The sequence below is a fragment of the Hemicordylus capensis genome, chromosome 3 (genome assembly GCF_027244095.1).
Source record: "Hemicordylus capensis ecotype Gifberg chromosome 3, rHemCap1.1.pri, whole genome shotgun sequence".
Classification (NCBI taxonomy): Eukaryota; Metazoa; Chordata; class Lepidosauria; order Squamata; family Cordylidae; genus Hemicordylus; species Hemicordylus capensis.
Window position 1 is genome coordinate 2,153,754 of NC_069659.1, and position 20,605 is coordinate 2,174,358.

The following is a 20,605-nucleotide window of genomic DNA, read 5'->3' on the forward strand; positions in this document are numbered from 1 at the left end:
CTTCTTCTTTTGTTCTGACAGGGTATTATTGGCCTGTTAAGTTATTAAAAGCAATAGTTAATTATTAAAAGCAAAAATTAACTAATTAATAGGTACCAAGTTACTAATTAACTAATTAATTGTTAATAAGTTACTAAGTGGGGGGGGCCTAATAGCTGTGGGGAAATGCTTGACTATCAAGCAAGAGGTTGCCAGTTCGAATCCCCGCTGGTACACCTCTATCGGGCAGCAGCGATAGAGGAAGATGCTGAAAAGCGTCATTTCATACTGTGCGGGAGAAGGCAATGGTCAACCCCTCCTGTATTCTACCAAAGACAGCCACGGGGCTCTGTGTGTACCAGGAGTCGACACTGACTCAACAACGTTACTAAGTGAGGGCAGAAGGAGGTTCCCAGTCCAACGTTTTGCCTTGCCTAGGCAGGGAACTGATAGGGAGAATCATCAGGTGGGTGATTGACCAACCAATGGATTATGCAAAAGCCAGATTAGTGTTTAAACAACATGTGTATGGTGTGGAATGGCAAACAGATCAAAATCAAGTACCTGGAAATGTTGTTTTGGGAAATCAAGTTACAAATTCGATTTGTAATTTGATTTGGAGGAAGAGCAGGATATGAATGTAAAAATTAAAAATTAAGGTGCCAAGCACCTTAATATAGCTGTGCCAAAAGATTGTAAGCCCAAATGTCCTAAGTGTTCTCATTACTTCACTGCAAATGCCACCCATCCGTAATGGGCTTCACCTATTAACGAGAGCACCAGGACCAAGGGCAGGGCTGGCGTTGTGCCCATCTGCCAGATTGCCCACCAGAGGCAATTCGCGAAAACTGCGAAGAGAATGGGTGAAAAATATTCAGTGCTTTATTTCATCTCGGCAGCAGGAATCCAATGGAAATAGACATCTGGCAGTACAAAAGTCTCACATACTTTCTCACACACACACACACACACACACCCGACAAGAGTAGCACAGATTGGCACAGTGCACACACGGACAGGAGCTGCCTTCCAGGGTGGCGGGTGGCGCTCGGTCAGCTGAGAAATGCCCCCCGGGAGAGGCGGACTGAAGAAGACACCCCGCAGCTCCCTGCCACTGGCCCCGGCCCCAGCCCTCTGATCCTGGGCGGCTGCTCCACACCGGTGGGCCGGACACAGGGCCGCTGCCCAGCAGGCCTCCCCCTTCCTGGGGAGTCCCCTGGAGCTCTGCCCGCCTCCCCTGCAGCCGAGAGCCCTGCTTGGGCCCAGCTCTCCGCCCAGCAGGCCTGCCTCTGGATTCTGCCCACCAGGCCTTGGGGACTCGGAGGGAGACCAACCCGGCCCACGAGGAGGCCTCCCTTGCTAGCCCGAAGACCGGGTGGGCCTCAGGCCGTGCAGGGGAGGGGAGCGGACACTCACCCCACACTTCCCACCCCCCCCGCCGAGAGAAAGGCTTGTGCTCCTTCCTTTCAGGGCCAGGGCCAGGGCCAGGGTGGGCGGGCCAGGGAAGCCCGTGGGCTTGGGCATGAACGGCCAGGGACTTGCTGCTGCCCCTCCTCCCTCCACTCCAGCCCCCCCCCAAGTCCCCCCCCCACCGGAGCTGAGCTCTAGAGGGTCAACTCAGAGGCTGCCTTCAGAACGCCCTCGTCCAGCCCAGCAAGCCTGCCGGCCTTCTCCACTGTCCGCCCTCCGCCCCCACCCCCAAGAATCCCGGAAACGGGGGCGGGGGGCCCTCAACGTCTCCAAGCAAGGAGCGCCAGCAGAGGGAAGCCCCTCCCTGAGGTCACCGGGAAGCCGCAGGAGCACCAAACCGGCCCAGACGCCGTTTCAGCTGCCAGCAGAGAAGCCCCCACCTGAGGGAGCCTCAGTGCAGATGCCGGGGGGGGGGGGCGGCAGAGGGGCAGTCCCGATTCAGGAGGGCACTCCCCTCCCCCCCCCGCCTTTGGCTCCTCTCGCATTCTGGCCCAACTGTCAAGCGCAGAGCAGGCTGCTTGGCTGGTGGGGGGATCCCACCGGAGGAGCCCCCTGCATGGGCTGCAGCTGCCCAGGGCGAGGAAGAGACCCCCTCCGCACCAGGCAGGGCTGATCCGGGACACTTGCTCGCCCTCACTGCGTAGGCCCCAGTGCAGAGGAGCCACGGGAAGCCTGGTCCCCTAAGCCCACCTTGTCAGCAAGGAGGACGATCCCGCCATCCTGACCCACACGCACGCAGTTGAGAAGCAGCATCCCGTGGGGCTTCTCCGCCCAAAGACCCAAGAGTCCCATTTGTCTGGAGAGAAGCCAGCCCTGTGCAGCCAGCTCCCCTGTGGCGGGCAGTCCCAAAGGCCTCCAGCGCCTGGCTGCTTCTCATCCGCCCTCCGCAGGCTTCCTTTGGCAGAGGCTCCAGGGCTGGCCGGAAAGATCAGCATCTCGCAGCAGGCTGGAGACCTTCCCAGGGAACCCGGAGGGGCTTCTCTCTCAGGGGGAGGTTGGCTGGCTGGCCGGCCAGGCCCCGGGGGGGGCTAGAAGCGCTTGTCCTCCGGGGGAGAGCTGACCACCAGCTCCTTGTTGCCAAAGTCCCACCAGGCCGTCATGTGGAAGGCCATGTTGGAGAAGACCACCAGGTACTCCAGGAAGGCAAAGGCCGTGTAAACTAGGAAGGGGAGAAACAAAACACCCCTACTTAAGAGACGTGAAAGCACGGCCAGGGACATGGGGAAGGCGCAGCTGGGCAGGGGGTCGGGACCCTGCCTCACAGGGCCCCACATTTTGTAGCCTGAAGACACAAGGAAAGCTCCCATCACGTGCAGGTCTGGGCCGGCTTTGCATCGCTCTGGTCTGGCCCCGGCAGCTGCTCAGCTCCACGTCTGGATTGGGAGGTCTCAGGAGGCCAGGGCTTCTCACACAGTTGGACTGCAACTCCCAGCACCCTCAGCCTCAATGGCCTTTGACCCCTGTGGCTGGGGCTGATGGGAATTGTAGTCCAGAGGCCTCTGGGACCCAAGCGTGAGAACCCCTGTGGCAGGCCCTGCCTGTCCCTTTTCAAGCCTCTTTCTTCAGCCTCCAGAGCGATGAACTTTCCTTTTTCTCAGCTAGAATGGAAATGTGATGGCAATGGGGGAACTCTACAGCCAATCCTGGGATTACAGAAGCATGGGAAATGGACAGCCCCAAGCACAGCGGACTATCAGCACCTTCCGGGGACACGGCAAGGTGTGGGGGCTGACGCTCCAGATGCGGTTCCCTGCTCTGAGCATGGCTGTCCCCGACTTCGTGACCTATGCAACCCCTCCAAATCCCACACCTCTGACATTCCGCCAAGCACTGCCTGTGCGCCTTCACTAGAAACCCGGCATTATTTTTAGAAAGGAAGGAAGCCAACCAGGCGGATTCTGTGTGAGGAACATGGCTTCCGTGTTCAGCTGGAGACCCGACTGACGTGCACCAGACTCTCTTGCAGGCCCCGCCAGCCGCCTGAGCGCCAGACCTAGCGCCTGAGAGAAGGTCTCGGTGGGGCCCCAGCACCCGGGGAGGGGGGGGGGCGATCTGGCCTAACGCTGCTGCCATGCCCAGGGCAACCCAGGCAGAGCCGAGTGTGCAGCCCCCTGGCCCCACCAGCCTGCTGCCAGGGATGGGGGTGCGGATCCCTGCAGACCTGGGCCCTGCGGCTCCCTCCCCCCCACCCCGCCCCCACCTCCTCAGCAGCTGCGCCGGCCACACAACACTCCGCAGAATCTCCGTCTGGGCCGCCTCTTTTCCAAAACCACGTTTCCGGCCCTTTGGGCTGTGGGGATGAGCTTGAACATGGTGCTGGCGGCGCTTGGGGTGACCCCTGGGCCCCCCTCATGGGCTGAGGGATGCTGGACTCATTACCCACAAGGAGGGAGACCTGCACATTCGTGCAGTGTTCCCATCTGAGTGCCTCCTGGGCCGAGATGGCACACCGCCGGGATTCATGTTCCCTCCGCCAGACAACCGGAAGCCTGCGAGAGCCATGCTCCTCCGGCCGGCAGCCTTCAGAGGGCTCCGCAGAGCTGGGTTCCCCCCTGCAGGGCGACCCTGGCTGGCAGCAACCAGAGGGACTCTCAGGGCAGATCCCCCCAGCAGGACTGGCCAAGGAGAGAGAGGGCCTCCCCCGCCAGGGCCTCTGCGGCACCACTGGGGCCTTTCCCCACCACAAGCCACGCCCAGAGCGGCAGGAGAGCCCTCTGCCCGTAGAACACGCCCAGGAGGCTCACAGCTCCTCCCTCCCGCCGCGCCAAGAAGGCGCGGGAAACACCCACATGGGAAACCAAGGAGTGGGCATGTAGTCGCTGGCCTCACACGGTCACTGTCGTCATTATTTGTATACATCCACCCCCACAAAAAGAGGGACCACGGAGAAGCCGAGGGGGGAGCCCAGGCCGCCTTACCTCCTGGCTCACAGTACCAGTTGTGGCGGAAGTAGAAGCCCACGGCCACCGAGAACACCAAGAGGTTGAAGAGGAAGAGCCAGAACTTCCACTTGTAGGACCGGCGCTCCTGCAAGACAAAAACGACGCGCTTGGAAGCACAACGGCCGGGGGCTGGCGGCTCTCTGCCCCCACCGCACTCCCGCCTGGGCTGGCCACGCCGCCCCCCTACAGATCCCACCGAGGCAGAGAGCCCAGGAGGTGCCCAGCAGGGCCGCTTTTCCTGCCCAAGAACACTTATGTAGAAGGAAGCTGTCTTCAACCAAAGCAGAAGCAAGCTGCAAGAAATCCGAGGGGGAAATACTTCCTATCTGTTACTGGCCTAGGTGAAGCAAATGAGAGACGTCAGCAAACATTACAGTGAAATAATCGGACATCAACGGAGAGCAAAATATGCTTGACTGCCAGTTTAAAATTAAAAGATGAGGTCTGATTAACATTGGGAAGTATAAGACTTCTTGTGGAGGAATTATTTTATTTTATTTTTTGTCTAAGCCCCTTTTAAAGCCATCCAAGCTGGTGACCACATCCCAAGGCAAACAATTCCATAGATTAATTATGCGCTGTGTGAAAGAAGACTTCCTTACTCAGCTGTTTTAAGACTATAAGGTTGCTCTGAGCTCCAGGGTGCTTTCCAGATGGCACGCGATCACAGTGTCGCAAGGGGTCCCTGAAGTGTGCTACCATATTGCCTGTGTTTTGACATCGCAGCCCCTGCATTGTAAGGGAGGTGCCATTCATATTTCCGATGCCTTCTTTCGGATTTTGTCTTTGCTACAACGCTGCAAGTCCATTGCAAAAAAATAGCTGTATTTGTCCGTTGTAGGAGGCATGCCCATTTACAATGGATCTCTAATGCAGTTTTAATTCGGCGCCAGAAAATTGCACCTCTTTTTGTGGTGTAAGGCTCGCAATCTGGAAAGCGCCCAGGAGAGGTGATACAAAGGTAAGGCAAAGTGTGCCATCAAGTCACTTTCAACACCTGGCGCCCACAGAGCCCTGTGGTTTTCTTTTGGTAGAATACAGGAGGGGTTGACCATGGCCTCCTCCCGCGCAGTTTGAGATGATGCCTTTCAGCATCTTCCTATATCGCTGCTGCTGCTATATCGCTGCTATAGTACCAGCCGGGATTTGAACTGGCAACCTTCTGCTTGTTAGTCAAGCATTTCCCCGCTGTGCCACTTAAGGTGACGATGCAATGGTACATCAACATAAAATTCCAGGAACAATCAGAAGACAGATTACCAGAGATGATGATCCCTAGAGTTTTATTAATCATGGGCCACCACACACACACACCCCTGATGTGAATTTAGCCCTTTTCTGGCCTCTGCTCAACACATTTTGAAAACACAAGGAAACAAAACGTCAGCAGCAGCTCCAAGGGACTGAAGAGTGAAAAGATAAGGCCACCTGGCTCAAAACCGTCCCCCAACCAGCCACTGAGGGATCCCCTCAAGAAGAAAAAGAGAAGGTACTGTACCTCAGGACTTACTGTGTGCTTCTTAGTCATTCGCCACAAGATGCAGGTCAACAACATGTGACTGAGGGCTGAAACAATGAAGAGGATGAACGCATTCTCATGGATCACTGCCGCAGACAGAGAGAAGAAAGAAAAGGTGGCGGCAATAAGTCGAGGCCAGAGATTTGTCAAGAACAAGTCATGCCAGGTTAACCTTATCCCCTTTTGATCAAGTTCCTAGTTTAGTAGATCATGGGGACGTCGTATTTGTCAAAGTCTGACTTGATAGCCTCGTTGACATGATGGTAACATGCCGGCTAGTGGATCCTACTCTTTGGTGCATTCACAGCTAGTTGAACAACTGCATCCAAAAAGTGCCAGTTAAGGTCTCCACGTCCCCCTGGAAGGAGGCATCGGATGGAGTGCCACAAGGAGGCTCTGTGCTGGGCCCTGGGCCGTTTTGTCCGGTCTCCCACTTGGCTGCAGCCGCTCCCTGCTCCCTGCCAGGCTCAGCAAGCGAGCCCAAGCCCACAGATACAAGCCACAGAGGGAAGCGGATGCAGCAGCAAGGACTGAGAAGGCATGCAACATGGCCAGGAGGCAAGGGACCAAGGGAGAGGCGCAGCCAGGCACCAGATGTGGGGAGGCCGGAACACTATTTAAGCACAAGTGTACCGAGGAGGAGGCGGCTAGCCAGAGCGCCTGCGGTCCCCAGGGAGGGAGCAGGCACCAGGGCATGAGGCAAGGACCAGGGTGAGGTAAACAGCTTCCGCTCTGAGGCACTTGGGGGCTGGATCCTCTCAGAGTCCTGGGCCCGGGCCTGCCCTTCATCCTTAATTTGGAAGAGGGGGGAGCAGGGAGGGGCTGCTTGTCAGATATACTGATGGCACAAAGCTGGAGGGGACAACACACTGAAAGACAGCATGACGATGTAGTCTGATCTCAGCCAATTTGAAGCCCAAGTCAAAACCAATGCAATGAAGTTCAGTTGCTCTAGGTCAGAAAAATCAATGCACGGGCATAGGCGATCTGGAGCAGTACCTGGGAAAGGGACCTAGGTGTGGTACATCTGGTGGTCACCTCCAGACTTGACTTCTGCAATGCACTCTATGTGGGGCTGCCTCTGTACGAAGGCTGGAAACTGCAATTGGTACAGAATGTGACGGCCAGGTTGGTCTCCGGGTCATCTAGGGGAGACCATATTACTCCTATACTAAAAGAGCTACACTGGCTACCAATAAGTTTCCAGGCAAAATACAAGGTGCTGATTATAACCGATGAAGCCCTAAACGGCTTGGGGCCTGGGTATTTAAGAGACCGTCTACTTCACTATGAGCCCCACAGCCCATTGAGATCATCCAGAGAGGTCTGTCTGCAGTTGCTACTGGCTCGTCTGACGGCTACTCAGGGATGGGCCTTCTCTGTTGCCACCCCAAGACTCTGGAATGCACCCCCTGCTGGAATAAGAACATAGGAAGGAACATAGGAAACTGCCCTATACTAAGTCAAACCATAGGTCCACCTAGCTCAGTATTGTCTACACAGGCTGGCAGCCTCCTCATCTCCGACAGCTTTTAAAAAATCTCAAAGGTGCATTTATTCACCCAAGCTTTCTAAGCAGAATTGTAGCTTTAAATTGTTTTCATGTTTTAATTTGTTTTAGGTTGTTGTAAACTGCCCCGAGACAAGAGACCCAAGTTTGGGGCAGTGCACAAATATAAAATATAATAAATAAGCTGGCCATGAGCCAGCACATCATCCACCTGCTAAGGAAGTCAGAGGGCCTTCATAGAAGCAGAGTGTCCAGCTCACGCGAACTCATCATCCCACTCTGTGCTGCCCTGGCCAGACCTCACGTGGCGGACCACGCCCAGTTCGGGGCCTTGCATTTTAAGCAGGAGGCTGACAAGTGGGGAGGGAATCAAAGGAGAGCAACGAAGATGGTGAGGAGTCCGGAAACCAAGTCCTGGGGAGAATGGCTGTGTTACTCGGTGCCAAAGATCTCTTTCTGTCTGACCAATCTGCCACCCTCAGAGAGACGAGGCCCAGGCCTGAAAGGACCTCGCCCCTGACACTATGCCAGAGCAGCATCAGGTCCGGGGACCTGGGTGACCGTTCATGCTCAGATTGCCTGTGTGTTCATTTTTGCCTTCGATTCAGGGACAGATGCTGCTTATACAGTAGGAACCCGTGCAGAGCTATCCCTGAAGAATGGCATGTTCCAGGAATACATTTATTTGCCCCTCTAACTTTTTTGCTGAGTGGCACTTTTCTGTTGGACAAGGGGTCATGTGGTGACTCTCTGCCACTCCCTGGAACGGAACAATGCAATTCAATTCGATCAAAGATCAGCACAGCACAAGAGAACAATGCAAGCGATGATCTTTATTACTATTACTGCATTGCTTCATAAGTAGTTTTGGCCCGGGGTGGGGGTGGGGGAGATCAGACCCCAAGCAAGGCCTAGAAGGGCATTTCCGCAGTGGGGCATTTCAGCAAGTCCCCCACCACCCACCACTTTCTTGTCTTTCTTTGTTATGTCTTAAACTTCTAATGCCTCCAAATTATTTCTCCATTTATTGGGAACCAGCTTCTAAGCTGACGCCCATGGGTGCTTCAATGTGCATCACAGGAACATAGAAGCTGCCATTTACTGAGTCAGACCCTGGGTCCATCTAGCTCAGTATTGTCTTCACAAACTGGCAGCAGCTTCTCCAAGGTTGCAGGCAGGAATCTCTCTCAGCCCTCTCTTGGAGATGCTGCCCGGGCGGGAACTGGGAACCTTCTGCTCTTCCTAGAGCGGCTCCATCCCCTAAGGGGGAATATCTTAGTGTTCACTATTCTAGTCTCCCATTCATATGCAACCAGGGCAGACCCTGCTTAGCTAAGGGGACAAGCCATGCTTGCTGCTCCCACCAGACCATCTTCCCCTCCTGTCGCCTCATGTTCTTCTTGTAGGCACTGTTTTCAAGACTCTTTTATACATGCTCTCAATGCTTTCTCTGAATTAAGTGTCTGCTTGTTTTTAAACAAGGTGGCGACTCTTGGCTAAGTAAACAACACAGCAGTTTCTTTGCTGGCTTTTAAGGTAATCCTCATTTCCACTGAAATGTCAGAGCTTTATTAGTAGAGGGCAGGAGTTAATGTAGGGAGGCAAATGGGTAGCAATCACATAGAAACACTATATTAGCCTCTATCTGTCTATATAATTAATTCCTGTAGAGGGGATGCGTGGGGATGTAGCAAGCTCCGCCCCTGCTGCAGGCACAACCAATGGCGGGCCCAGAGGGGGTGACACGTGCAAGGGTGGGAGGGAAGAACATGTGCCAGGAGGCGGTTGGGGCGGCAGGCAAATCCCTGCTGGGCTGAGGAGGAGGATGGCGAGGCAGAGGGAGGTGGCAGCGGGACGGCCTGGCCCTGGCCCCCTGGGGTGAGGTGGCGGGGGGGGCGGCTGGGCCCTACTAGAGGCGCAGAGGACCTGCATCCGATAGTTTATCATTATTACCAGCTGGCAAGTATTGCTCAGTACTGTCATTCAAGCATATCAAGAATTCATCTCTCCACTATTCAGGCACGATCTATTCTAGGGGTTTCATCTGCCATATGAAGATGTGCTTACGATGTCCTGCTTTCTTTCCTGAATTGCTCTGTTAGCTCTGAAAGTTCATTCAGGTTGCTCCCCTTTCAGTTTCAGTTACGTCTCTCTTATCCCATAACTCACGGCTTGTGAATGGTATCTACTGCTTCAGTAAGGTGCTCCCCTTTCGTTTCAGCTGAATCTCTGCGTGCCTGATGCATGAGTCTGTGTGCACTCCTTTCTGTTCAAGCAACTAGTCCCCACTTTTCATCCACTGCAGCAATTAAAGGACCGGATTTACAGGTTGAAGGAGCTGGGGATGTTTAGCCTGGAGAAGAGGAGACTGAGGGGAGACAGGAATGCCGCCTCCAATTCTCTGAAGAGGAGGAGGAGGAGGAGTGGATTCGCTCTTAGGCAGGACTAGGACCTAAGAGTTGAACTCACATGGAAGCAGATGGGGACTCGCCATTCGGAGAGCGTTCCTAACTGTGAGAGCAATGAGACTGTGGTGGGCTCTCCTTTAATAGTTTTCAAACAGAGGCTGCCTGGCCCCTTGTCAGGGATGCTGAAGCAGGAAAGGATGGACTAGAAGACCTCTTAAGGTCCCTTCCAACGCTATGATTTTATGAGGCAATCTGAATGCCAAACAAGCAAATGGCAACTGTGGTCAAGGATCTGACTGGTCAGAGGGGCAATAAACTCCATGCACCAAACCCCACATCAATGCAATGGCTGAGTTCCTTCATGTGAATGCGTCGAGATGAAGGCTGCAAATATCCACAGGCAAGTTCTCCTGCTCAAACCTCAAAGAAAGCAAAGGGAGCTGAGCAAGAGAAGCAGAGGAGTTCAGCAGCGCTCTCACTCAGTGGGGTAGGAGCCAGGGAAAACCAGGAGGAAGCTAGAAGAGCCTAGGAAAGAGATGACCAGAGAGCAGGGCCAAGGACTCTAACAGGAGAGCTGTGCTGCCTTCTGAACTGCTCCTAAAGCAGCAATAACCCCCACCTCCCAAAGAGCAGGAGGGCAGACGGCCCATCAGCAAGCAGCAGTACGGATGTGCATGAAACACGATTCAAGCTCCGAATCGCGGCACATTCCCTTAATAGGGAGGAGATCAGGTCCATCCTGGGAAATGCCCCACCAGCACGCAATCGTAGCTGGGGGGAGTGCCGCTGAACTTCCTGTAGTGGCAAGCAGGGGAGGAGCAGGAATGGACCTGCTCTCCTCCTTGTTAAAGATGAGGGGATCGTGCTGCGATTTGGAGCTCGAATCGTGCACATCCGTGTCATGCAGTATCAGAGGCTGTCAAAAGAGAAACTTACGGTAGTTTTCAGAGGAGGAGACGTAGGTGAGCAGCAGAAGGGCGACATTCTCCAGCAGGTTGAATGTGAAGGCCGCGTTGCACAGCTGGAGGTATCTGGGGTGTGTGCAGTGGCAGCTACGATAGTGGCTCCGGTAGACAAATGCTACCAGGAAGCGGGGGGCTGAGTGCACCCCAATGCAGAAACGCCACATGTAGCGCTCAGGAGTCTCCCCGCCAATGGCAGCACTGATGGAGGGGAGGTAGTTGGGGACCTGCCAGGGAAAACAAGAGCTCACTGGCGGTGTCCTCCACGATGGGGGAAGCCAGCCTTGGGGGACTGACCCCTGATGCAGGCACCTTCTTATGAGCTGTGCTTGCCAAGGGAACTTCTGTAGCTTGGCTCCTCAATCCCTTTGGCCTTCTGGTGCCCCAAAGGCCCTCCCACACAATGACCCGCTTGCCGGGAGGACAAGAGACCAACCAGGAGTCCACCTCAGGCAGAAGTTAAACAGCTGCTTCCTGTTCACTGCTGCTTTTTCACCCCCGGTGGACTGAACTTTACTAGTTCAGTCTTATTTATTAAGCATTCAGTATTTACTAACTTAATTACAGTACTGATATTCCGGTCAAGCGTTGCACCTGCTTAGCCACCCACTCCAAAGCTCCGAGGCAGGAGAATCCCTCCTCCAGGCCAACAAACACACGGAAAGACGACTGACGACTTACGCCACAGTGGGTAGCCGTGCTTTCATGGAAGTGGAAGAACAAGGACCAGATCACGCAGAAGAGGAACCCAAAGAGTGGGCAGCACACTGTCCCAACTGCCAGGGTGGTGAAACGGAGCCGGAAGAGAGTCCCGTCCCGGTCCAAAGGCATCGGCACCTGAAACATGCTGTGGAACCTGCAAGTGGCAAAAGACCGCACGTTGCTTTTAGGACGAACACTGGCCACCCAAGTTGGCTGTACATCGTGTGGGTTGGCTGGCTTCCTGTGACATCATGGACTCGCTTCCTTTCCAGAACAGTTTTCCAAAAGACGATTGTGTGTGTATAAAAAAGCATAAGGAAAGGTAATCAAGCAATGCTCAGTAGAAGTTGCTAAGCTTACCTGCTGCTCTTTTAACATTAAAAAGGATGGCAGCTTTCCTAAAAGATGGAAAGGTGGGACAAAAAGACAATAGATTCAAGCAGCATTTGTTGGTATATCTGTCATCAGCTTTTCAGTGAGGCTAGTCCTCAGTCAAGCACTTGCCTTCAGTTCCATGCAAGACAAAACTAGTTCCTTCGCCAATTAGGTCCTGCCAGGTGGACTATCCGTAAAAATATATGTCATAACTAGGCAGGTCAGAACAAGCAGCAGCTGGCAAAAACTCTCCTCTGCAGAAGACGTTAGCTCCACCTGCCATACAGGCTTTCAAAACACCTGCAGGCAGGACGGCAGCCTGGCCTCCCTCCGCCTCAGGCCTCTCTGACTCACAAGTGGCAGCGCCTCACAACAGCTTGGCCTGCTCCAGTGGGGCTCAGTCCGTGCATTTACTAGCCCTCCTCCAAGGGCAGCAAGAAGCTCTGAGGCCCCCGTAGGCAAGAACGGTGACTGGGGGTGGGGGGCGCGAGAAGGGCTCTCAGTGGATGTGGGGAGGAGTGTTTCCACAGCCAAGGCTGCATCACAGCAGCAGCAGCAGCACTAAAAATCATGGCACAAGGTGTGTTGCATGCCAGCCACCGTAACCCACATACACACTGGGAAGAAACTGTGACAAAACTGCCGGGCCAAGCAAACCCCCAAATCGTGGGCTTCAACACTGGATGTGAAGCCTACAATCCCATGCACCTTTACTCGAGAGTAAGTCCCTTTGCATTTTGTGGGCCTGGCTTCAGAGTCCAAGTGCTTAAGACTGTGTCACCAAGGCGAGCAGCCGGGCGCTTGGGACTGTGCCAGCAAGCTGCATGAGCTTCTCTTTCCCGCCCTCCCCCCAAGTACCCCCACACATTCTTGTCTGCCTCAGGGCACAGGCTTCTGCTCTCCCAGCCACCCTGCAGCCCCACTGCACTGCCCCAGTTCCGCCCCCTCCAGTCCTGACACTTCCCTGCTGCACCCTCACCCACCTGCTCTGAGTCCACTTCAAGCAGAGCATCTGTGCGTGTGCATCGTTTAAGCTTACTCTGGGGGCAGGACAGCCCAGTGAGAGGGGGGAAAACTATGCAAAACTAGGGTGTGGCCACACTTGGAGTACTGCGTACAATTCTGGTCACCACATCTAAAAAAGGACATTGTAGAACTTGAGAAGGTGCAGAAGAGGGCAACCCAGAGGATCAGGGGCCTAGAGCACCTTTCTTACGAGGCAAGACTACAACACCTGAGGCTTTTTAGTTAAGGAAAAAAGACAACTGCGGGGAGACATGAGGGAGGTCTATAAAATCATGCATGGGGTGGAGAAAGTGGATGGAGAGAAATTCTTCTCCCTCTCACATAACACTAGAACCAGGGGTCATCCCATGAAATGGATTGCCAGGAAATCTAGGACCAACAAATGGAAGTACTTTTTCACACAACGCAGAATCCACTTGTGGAATTCTCTGCCATGAGATGTGGGGACAGTGAACAACCTGGATGGCTTTAAGAGGGGTTTGGAGAACTTCATGGAGGAGAGGTCTATCAATGGCTACTAGTCAGAGGGCTATAGGCCACCTCCAGCCTCAGAGGCAGGAGGCCTCTGAGTACTATTTGCAGGGGAGTAACGGCCGGAGGGAGGGCATGCTTCTTTCAAATCCTGCCTGTAGGCTTCCAGCGGCATCTGGTGGGCCATGGTGCAAAACGGAATGCTGGCCTAGATGGGCCTCCTTGGGCCTGATCCAGCAGGGCTCTTCTTGTTGAAGGAAGGCCTCTGGGTCCCTCCCCAGCTCCTATTCATAGCAGAACACAGAGCCTGGGTCCATATCTCAGGGGTTCTCAGCCTTGGCCTCCTAGCTATTGTCCAGCCTTTGTGGCTGGGGATCATGGGAGTTGTGGTCCAGCAACCTCTGGAGACCCAAGTTGGGAAGCCCCTGTTCCAAACAGCCTGACACACCCCGGGAATCACCCGACATGCCTTCAGCCCCTGTGGTGGGGGGAGATGATGGGCCTTGTAGTCCAGCCACATGCCTGGGCGCCCGGGGGTGCAGCACCCCCTTCCCTTCCTAGCGCTGCTGCAAGGGAGGGGCACGCCTGCTTCCCCTTCATGCCAGGGTACTCTGGGCACTGGAGGAGGCTGGGCGGGCGAGCGAGCGAGTGGGGGTCTCTTGGCTGCCCCCCACCCCCTCCTCCGCTCCCAGGCTCGCCCTTGTGGGGCAATCAATGGGCGCGGGGGGGGGGCACGGAAGGAGCTGAGCTGGGGGGGAAGGGGGCTCGGCAATGGGGGGGCCAGCCAGGCTCTGCTGCACACGTGACTTTTGGGGAGGGGGAGGCCGCCTCCTCGGCTTCCAAAGGCTTCGGGGGAGACGAGGGGGGTGCCCGTGGGATGGGAGATCATCGGGGGGGGGTGCGCTTCGCTCACCTCCCCCCCCAGCCCCATCATGGATGGGGCACACTTCCAGAGGGCTGCCTGGGAAGAAGAAGAAGAAGAGGCGCCCCAGCCCTCGCCCCGCTCCCTTCTGGGGGGGGGGGGTGTCCCAGCAGTCGCCCCCCCCTTGGGCTGCCCGTGTGGGTTGGCGGGGGGGGGGCACCAGGGCTGCGACCCAGCGCCCACCCACCCCCACCTCGCCCTACCTGCAGCGCCCTCCTCCCTCCAGCCCGGCGCCGCCTCCCTTCTGCTCTCCAGGCCGGCCGGGGGGCTGCTGGTGGGGCTCGTCCTCCTCCTGCCCCGCCGCCGCTTCCCTCCTCCCTCCGCAGCTTCGCCCAGGCAGGCAGCAGCAGCAGGAGGAGGAGGAGGGAGGAGGAGGAGGAGGCGCCTCCTCCGCGAGAGGAGAGGCGGGAGGGGAGGGGGAGGGGGAAGCGGGGCTGGCGCGGTGGTGGTGGCGGCGGTGGCAGCGGCGCCCCGAGCCCCCCTCCCCCCTCTTGCCCTCCTGGCTCGTGGCCTTTGCTCGCCCCCCTCGCCCCTGGAGGCTGGCCGGCCTCTTCAGTCCTCCTCCTCCTCCTCCTCCGGCGCAGGGGCCCCCCCGCCGCGGCCCGCCCTCCCCTTCCAGGCCAGCCAGGGGCTGCACGCGCCCGCTCCGCTTTCCGGCATGCAGCTGGGGACCCTGGAAGGGGGCTGCGCCCAAGGCAGAGGGAGGGGCCCGGCCGCCGCCGCCGCCGCTGCTGCTGCAGGAGGATCATCAGGCCCAGGAGCAGGCCTGCCCCCCCCCCCCCCGGTGGCTCTCCGCCTGGCCGCGGAGGAGGAAGGCCCGGGAGGAGCCCGCAGAGGGAGGGACGCGCGCAGGAGCAGGAGAGGGGCGCCCTGCGCCTCCGCCGGGGACTCACTCGTTGTTGGGAGAAGGAAGGAGGCCCTCCAGAGCTTGTAAGCTGCGCCGCCCAAAGCCTGCAGCCTCCACAGCAGCTGCTGCTGCACTTGCGGGGATGCCTGGAGTCAGAGGGGCACCTGGGTGGTTTTCAGCCCGCTCCTAAAGGCCTTGGGGATGCACCCCCCCGCTGCAAGTTAAGCCTCACCTCCCTATTCTTATCCCACCTATTTCTTCCTCCCCCCCCCCACCACTCCAAAGCACCCTGCACAGGTCATAAGCATGCCCAGGACAGACTAAAGAGGATTTGGGGGCCCGGAGGGGGGGTCTGGAGGAGGCCCTGGACGTTGGCCCCCAAGTCCAGGGGTAAGAGCACCAGGGCATGGATGCTTACTAAGCACCCCCTTCGGTGCACCCATGAATGAGGACAAGAAAAGACAGGGGCCAACTCAAGACATCTTTCGTGTCTCTTTCATGTTTACAGTACTAACTAAATAAATAAATAGCTTTTACCATACAACACAGGACCGGAAGAACAATCAAGGTAAAGTTGTGCCATTGAGTCAGTGTCAACTCCTGGTGACCACCACAGAGCCCTGTGGTTGTCTTTGGTAGAATACAGGAGGGGTTTCCCATGGCCTCCTCCCGTGCAGTGTCTTTTAGCACCTTCCTATCTCGCTGCTGCCTGATATAGGTGTTTCCCATATTCTAGGAAGCATACCAGCTGGGATTCAAACCAGCAACTTCTTGCTCCCTAGGCAAGTCATTTCCCTGCTGCGCCATTAGGTGACTTTATATCACTGTAAAATGAAATAAGGGACCGGGTCTCACGATCAGTGAGACCCGGTTTGGGGCAGTGAGTGGGGAGGGAGCCCTGGGTGGCCAGATTGGCCGCCCACATGATTGCCAGCTCTATGGCGGAGCCGGTGGAGGCTGGGGGGAGTGGGGGCCAATTTGCCCCTGCAAGCTCCAGCATGCCCTGTGCAAGTGGCTTTTCGCGGCTACTCATGATCCAATAGCTTGGGTTTGCAGAGTGCTCGCTCTGCAAACCCGGGCTAAGGAGCGGGCTACTTGAGCGGGTTAACCACTCAAGAACCACCGGGCTTGCAGCCAAGGCTAGCCCAATTTTCTTCAATCGTGTGAATAGCCTCAAGATGTTTCAAGAAACAGGATTAATCCATGCACCCAAAAATTTTGGGTCAAAATTGGGGCAGGAAAACAAAAAGAAAGATGATGATAGTAAGAAAATGTGGAGAGACGGTAGGAACTGGGTACATTCAAATAACTAGATATGAACGCAACTCTTGATGGCTAGGGGAGGCGTTGGCAAGCCTAGAGGTTTGCCACTGGAGAAGGAAGGGTGGGGGAGACATTCTTGCTGGGCACTGGAGAGACATTTTTCTTGCTCTGCAGTGCCAAACTAGCCCTCTGCAAGTGGTGTAGACGAGAGCCGCAGAAGTGGCGAAGCCTTTTCAGCTCCAGGCAGAGAGTACACGGTGTCAGGGCTAGTGCAGGGCAGAAGCAGAGAGGTGAGCAGGCTCTTCAAGGCCCTGGAAGCTTGAAGGAGCCCTCACTTAGCCCAGGCAATGGGGACCTAGAATATAGTGTGACTACATGTGTGGTCACCATGGGGATATTTGTTTGGATCCTGTTGTTACCTCTTCGGGCAGACCATTCTAATAGGCCCCTCCCCTAAAATTAAAATTTAATTTTAAAGTGAAGCTTCTTGACTGCCTTCCTGCCTGGCATGGTAAAGGGTGGCACCAAAGCCACTATTTGGTTCTGAGAAGCAGTTGCCTGAGGAGAGCTCATATTTGTGAGGCCTTGTAGAAGTGAACATATCCCAAATGTGCACTGCTCACAAATTCTACCTTACAGATTCTTTGCATGTGCAAAGGCAGATTCTTGCATGTGTTGCTATAGCACTGATAGCAACTGAATATAGGACTAGATGGCATGATCCAGTCGGCTGTTCTGTTTTCTCAAAAGTAGTAAAACAGAATGAATAGGGTAAGATATAAACTACATATTGGTTCTGCATATAAGTGGTTGCTCAGTATGTGGATCCCATGTCAGTTTTAGAGTTCAAGTTCATGTTACCAGTAAAATGAGTGGAGAAGATGAAAAGCACCTTTCGCACTGAAAACACTACACAACTTCGTGTTTGAGTGATCTACATTCAAGCAGTGTCTCTTGATGTCTTTAGGACTATTTTATTAAAAACCAGCATTCTATGTGTACAGTCACTTACAATAAAAGGTTACAGCCAAATACTAGTTATAACAGTTGACAGGTTACCAGTTTACAGCTAAAGATATAAACAATATTTTGTATACAGCAGGGGTGTAGTGGGGGGTGGAGGGATACAGAGACGGAGCGCTGGTACTTTTCGGCTTCTCCGGCTGTTGGGGTGGGCATGGCCATGGGGGCTGTCCCGGAGAGCACCTTCTGCACTTCTCAATTGGCAACCATATCACGAGTATGCAGACTTTACCCCCGAGACAAGGCATGCACACACATACACACACCCAGCATTGACTGATTAAGTGTCATCAAGTTGGCATCGACTCTTAGCGACCACAGAGATAGATTATCTCCAGAATGATGTCTTCAACTTGGCCTTGAAGGTCTCTCAGTGGTGCATTCATGGCTGTCGCCATTGAGTCCATCCACCTTGCTGCTGGTCGTCCTCTTCTCTTTCCTTCAAAATTTCCCAGCATTATGGACTTCTCAAGGAGCTGGGTCTTGTGTCCAGCATAATGTGTCCAAAGTATGATCATTTGAGCCTGGTCATTTGTGCCTTGAGTGAAAATTCTGGATTGCTTTGTTCTAGGATCCATCTGTTTGTTTTCCTGGCTGTCCATGGTATCCTCCAAAGTCTTCTCCAGCACCACAACAGCATAGAATGAGTTAATTTTGCAAGCAGAAAAGAATAGACCCCAAATGTCCCATCAGAATCTTCAGGGAATGGGAGGTGGAAGCAAACTTTCCTCCCATCACTTAGACTTGCCCCTGAGGGCAGCTGCTGTGGCCCACTACTGCCAACACACTTCAGGGGGCTCAGATGGAGTCCTGCCTGGGGTCCTGTGGTGACACAGGTTGTGGTTCTTTGCCTGAGGACCCTGGGCTTCTGCTTTTCTTTGATGGCTGTCCAGGATTTCTATCCCGATTTTCAGTTTTTCTACTCCCAGGGAGTAGAAAAACATTATTAAGCAATAATGAAGAGTTGAAGCAGCCCCTAATAAATATTAAAACAGCAGAGATAATAAAACATGAGTCTAGCAACTGCAGAATGAACCAACTCTAGCTATATTGTAAATGGAATATTTATTATTTGTTGTTTTAATAGTGAACAATAATAATAATAATACAAACATTTATATACTGTTATTTGCTGCCCTTCAGTATCTATATTTTCAGGGCAACTTAAGACTAGAAGAAGAAGAAGAAAAGCTGTGGAATACACCACTGAGAGGAATACTTCATTGGGTTTTTATTGTTATATTTACTTCACTGTCAGAGGCCATCTCACTCAGGTTTTTTTTAAAATGAAATTAAATTAAGTTAAATTAAATTGCCACGCCTGAAGAAATTTTCTCTGCAACTCAAAAGCACGCACACAACTTTTTGTTATTTTGGCTCAGCGCAATACAGGCTCCTAACTGGAGGATCAGCCAGCTACTTCTAGAGAGCCAGAGTGGTGTAGTGGTTAGAGTGCCGGACTAAGCCCGGGGAGACCTGAGTTCAAATCCCCATTCAGCCATGATACTAGCTGGGTGACTCTGGGCAAGTCACTTCTCTCTCAGCCTAGCCTACTTCACAGGGTTGTTGTGATAGAGAAACTCAAGTATGTAGTACACCGTGCTGGGCTCCTTGGAGGAAGAGCGGGATAGAAATGTAAAAATAATACTAATAGGCCTTGCGTATTTCCTCGGAAGTAAATCCCATTGCTTTCAGTGGGACTGGCACCCAAGCACCCGCGGGATCGCGGCCTCTTCACTTTTAACCCCCAACCCAGAGGTGTTGGTTTTGCCACACCACTGGCGGTTGCCATACAAACGAAGCGCTTCCGGTGGATTTCCCGGTGCCCCGGATGTTGCGTTTTCCGGAGAAGGTCGAAGAGCGCGCCCTCCCGCGACCACACCCAGCAACAAGCCCTATATGCGCTCCTACCAATCACAAACCGAGAAGCGTTGACCTTTGTGCCTGACGTCAGAGGACGGGTGGCTGCGCGGACAGGAAGACCGCCTAGTTGGGGGCTGCGGACCAATAAAGCCCCCGAGAGTGCAGCAGGCAGCCAATGAGAGCCCTTGAGCGCCCTGACGCGTGGATGAGCGCCCGTGCGTGCCTGCGTCGAGTGTGCGTACGTGCGTGTGTGTGTATGACGCACTTTCCCTCCTCTCTCCGTTCCGACCTCTCGCGCGAGGCGACGAAGAAGGAGGCTGAGGCTGAGGCGGGCCTGGTGGAGTCGCGGCCGCTCTCGCCGCCGGCTTCCTCTGGTTGCGGGCGCGAGCGAGAGGGTGGTGGGGCCCGGTCCCCCCTCTCCTCCCCGCCAAGCCGTCGAGGCTCCGGGGCGGGCGGGCGGGCGGCCCTCCCTCGCCTGAAGGCCTCGGCTGGACTCGGAGGTGGGTGAGGCGTGGGCGGGGCTCCCGGGGGCTCATGGGAGGGGGAGGGGGAGAGGAGGGGTGCCGGAGCCCTTCCTTTCCGCCGCCGGGGCAGCGCCGACTGCTCGCTGGCGTGGCGCGAAATCTCATCGCTCTGCAAGAAGAAGAAGAAGTAGTACTCCGTCGCGCCTCAGGGGCTGTGTTCCTCGTCACGGGCCCCCCGAGGAGGTTGACCACAGTTCCCATCACCCCCTGCTGCAGTGGCCCTTGGCCATAGGGGCACGTGGAGACCCCTGGGACGGGGAATGCTGCCCCAGGGGCGCTGGGGCAGAGTCCTCGGCTCGCTCTTGCGTGCAGCACCCATCACAGGGGCGCCAGCCTGAGCTTGGATGGATTACCCTTCCCATCACCCGCAGCTGCAGTAAATTGCTACTGGGGTGTGTGTGTGTCTGTGTGAGAGAGAGAGATGAAAGTGGTAGCCGAGCAACAACGGGGGAGCCTCAGGGTGGCCAGTCGTGGCCTTGTGCTTTGTTGTAGGGTGGGTCTGTGGAGCAACTTCGCGGAGAGGGCATAAGGGAGAGTGGAAATCTAGGGCAGCCACGACAAGCGTGGTGGGGGGCGTGGAGAGAAGGAGGAGAGAGTGGCTGGCTGAGGGCATGTACTGTTTCTGCTCTTGTTTGGGGCACCTGCTCCATCTAGGTAAAAGGGTTGTTGCCTTTGTGCCAAGGCAATTGAAATGGTTTTAAACAGTACCAAAACAAACCATGAAGTAGCCTTTGGCAAGGTGGGGGAAGGGGCTGCCCCAAGAGTTCTCTCAGGAGAGGCTTCATTTTGCAGAGCAGCT

The 20,605-nt window shown here is 55.0% G+C and overlaps 2 protein-coding genes across 12 annotated transcripts in view; one reads left to right on the forward strand and one right to left on the reverse strand.

Moving 5' to 3' along the window:
* Positions 1 to 843: 843 nt before the first annotated feature.
* On the reverse strand, positions 844 to 15,326 carry PGAP2 (post-GPI attachment to proteins 2). Of its 8 annotated transcripts, none has more exons than XM_053309752.1 (7): positions 14,490 to 14,598; positions 11,853 to 11,890; positions 11,472 to 11,646; positions 10,765 to 11,017; positions 5,890 to 5,996; positions 4,368 to 4,476; positions 844 to 2,608 (listed from the first exon to the last, which is right to left on the reverse strand). In XM_053309752.1, exons 3-7 carry the CDS (start codon positions 11,634 to 11,636, stop codon positions 2,478 to 2,480), a joined length of 765 nt encoding a protein of 254 aa, XP_053165727.1. In that variant the 5' UTR covers positions 11,637 to 11,646; positions 11,853 to 11,890; positions 14,490 to 14,598; the 3' UTR covers positions 844 to 2,477. The 8 variants fall into 8 exon arrangements, with proteins under 8 accessions (XP_053165727.1, XP_053165726.1, XP_053165723.1 ...); XM_053309751.1 differs by lacking the exon at positions 14,490 to 14,598 and adding an exon at positions 12,851 to 14,466; XM_053309748.1 differs by lacking the exon at positions 14,490 to 14,598 and adding an exon at positions 11,997 to 14,466.
* Positions 15,327 to 19,536: 4,210 nt separating this feature from the next.
* NUP98 (nucleoporin 98 and 96 precursor) overlaps positions 19,537 to 20,605 on the forward strand; it is a 62,490-nt gene continuing 61,421 nt past the window's right edge. For 3 of the 4 annotated variants that reach the window (XM_053308869.1, XM_053308874.1, XM_053308872.1), the window contains exon 1: positions 19,537 to 19,782. The gene's annotated coding sequence lies outside the window, so the exon portion shown is untranslated. Of the gene's footprint in view, positions 19,783 to 20,179; positions 20,199 to 20,605 lie in introns of those variants that run through there. The other variant, XM_053308871.1, reaches the window with a different exon arrangement.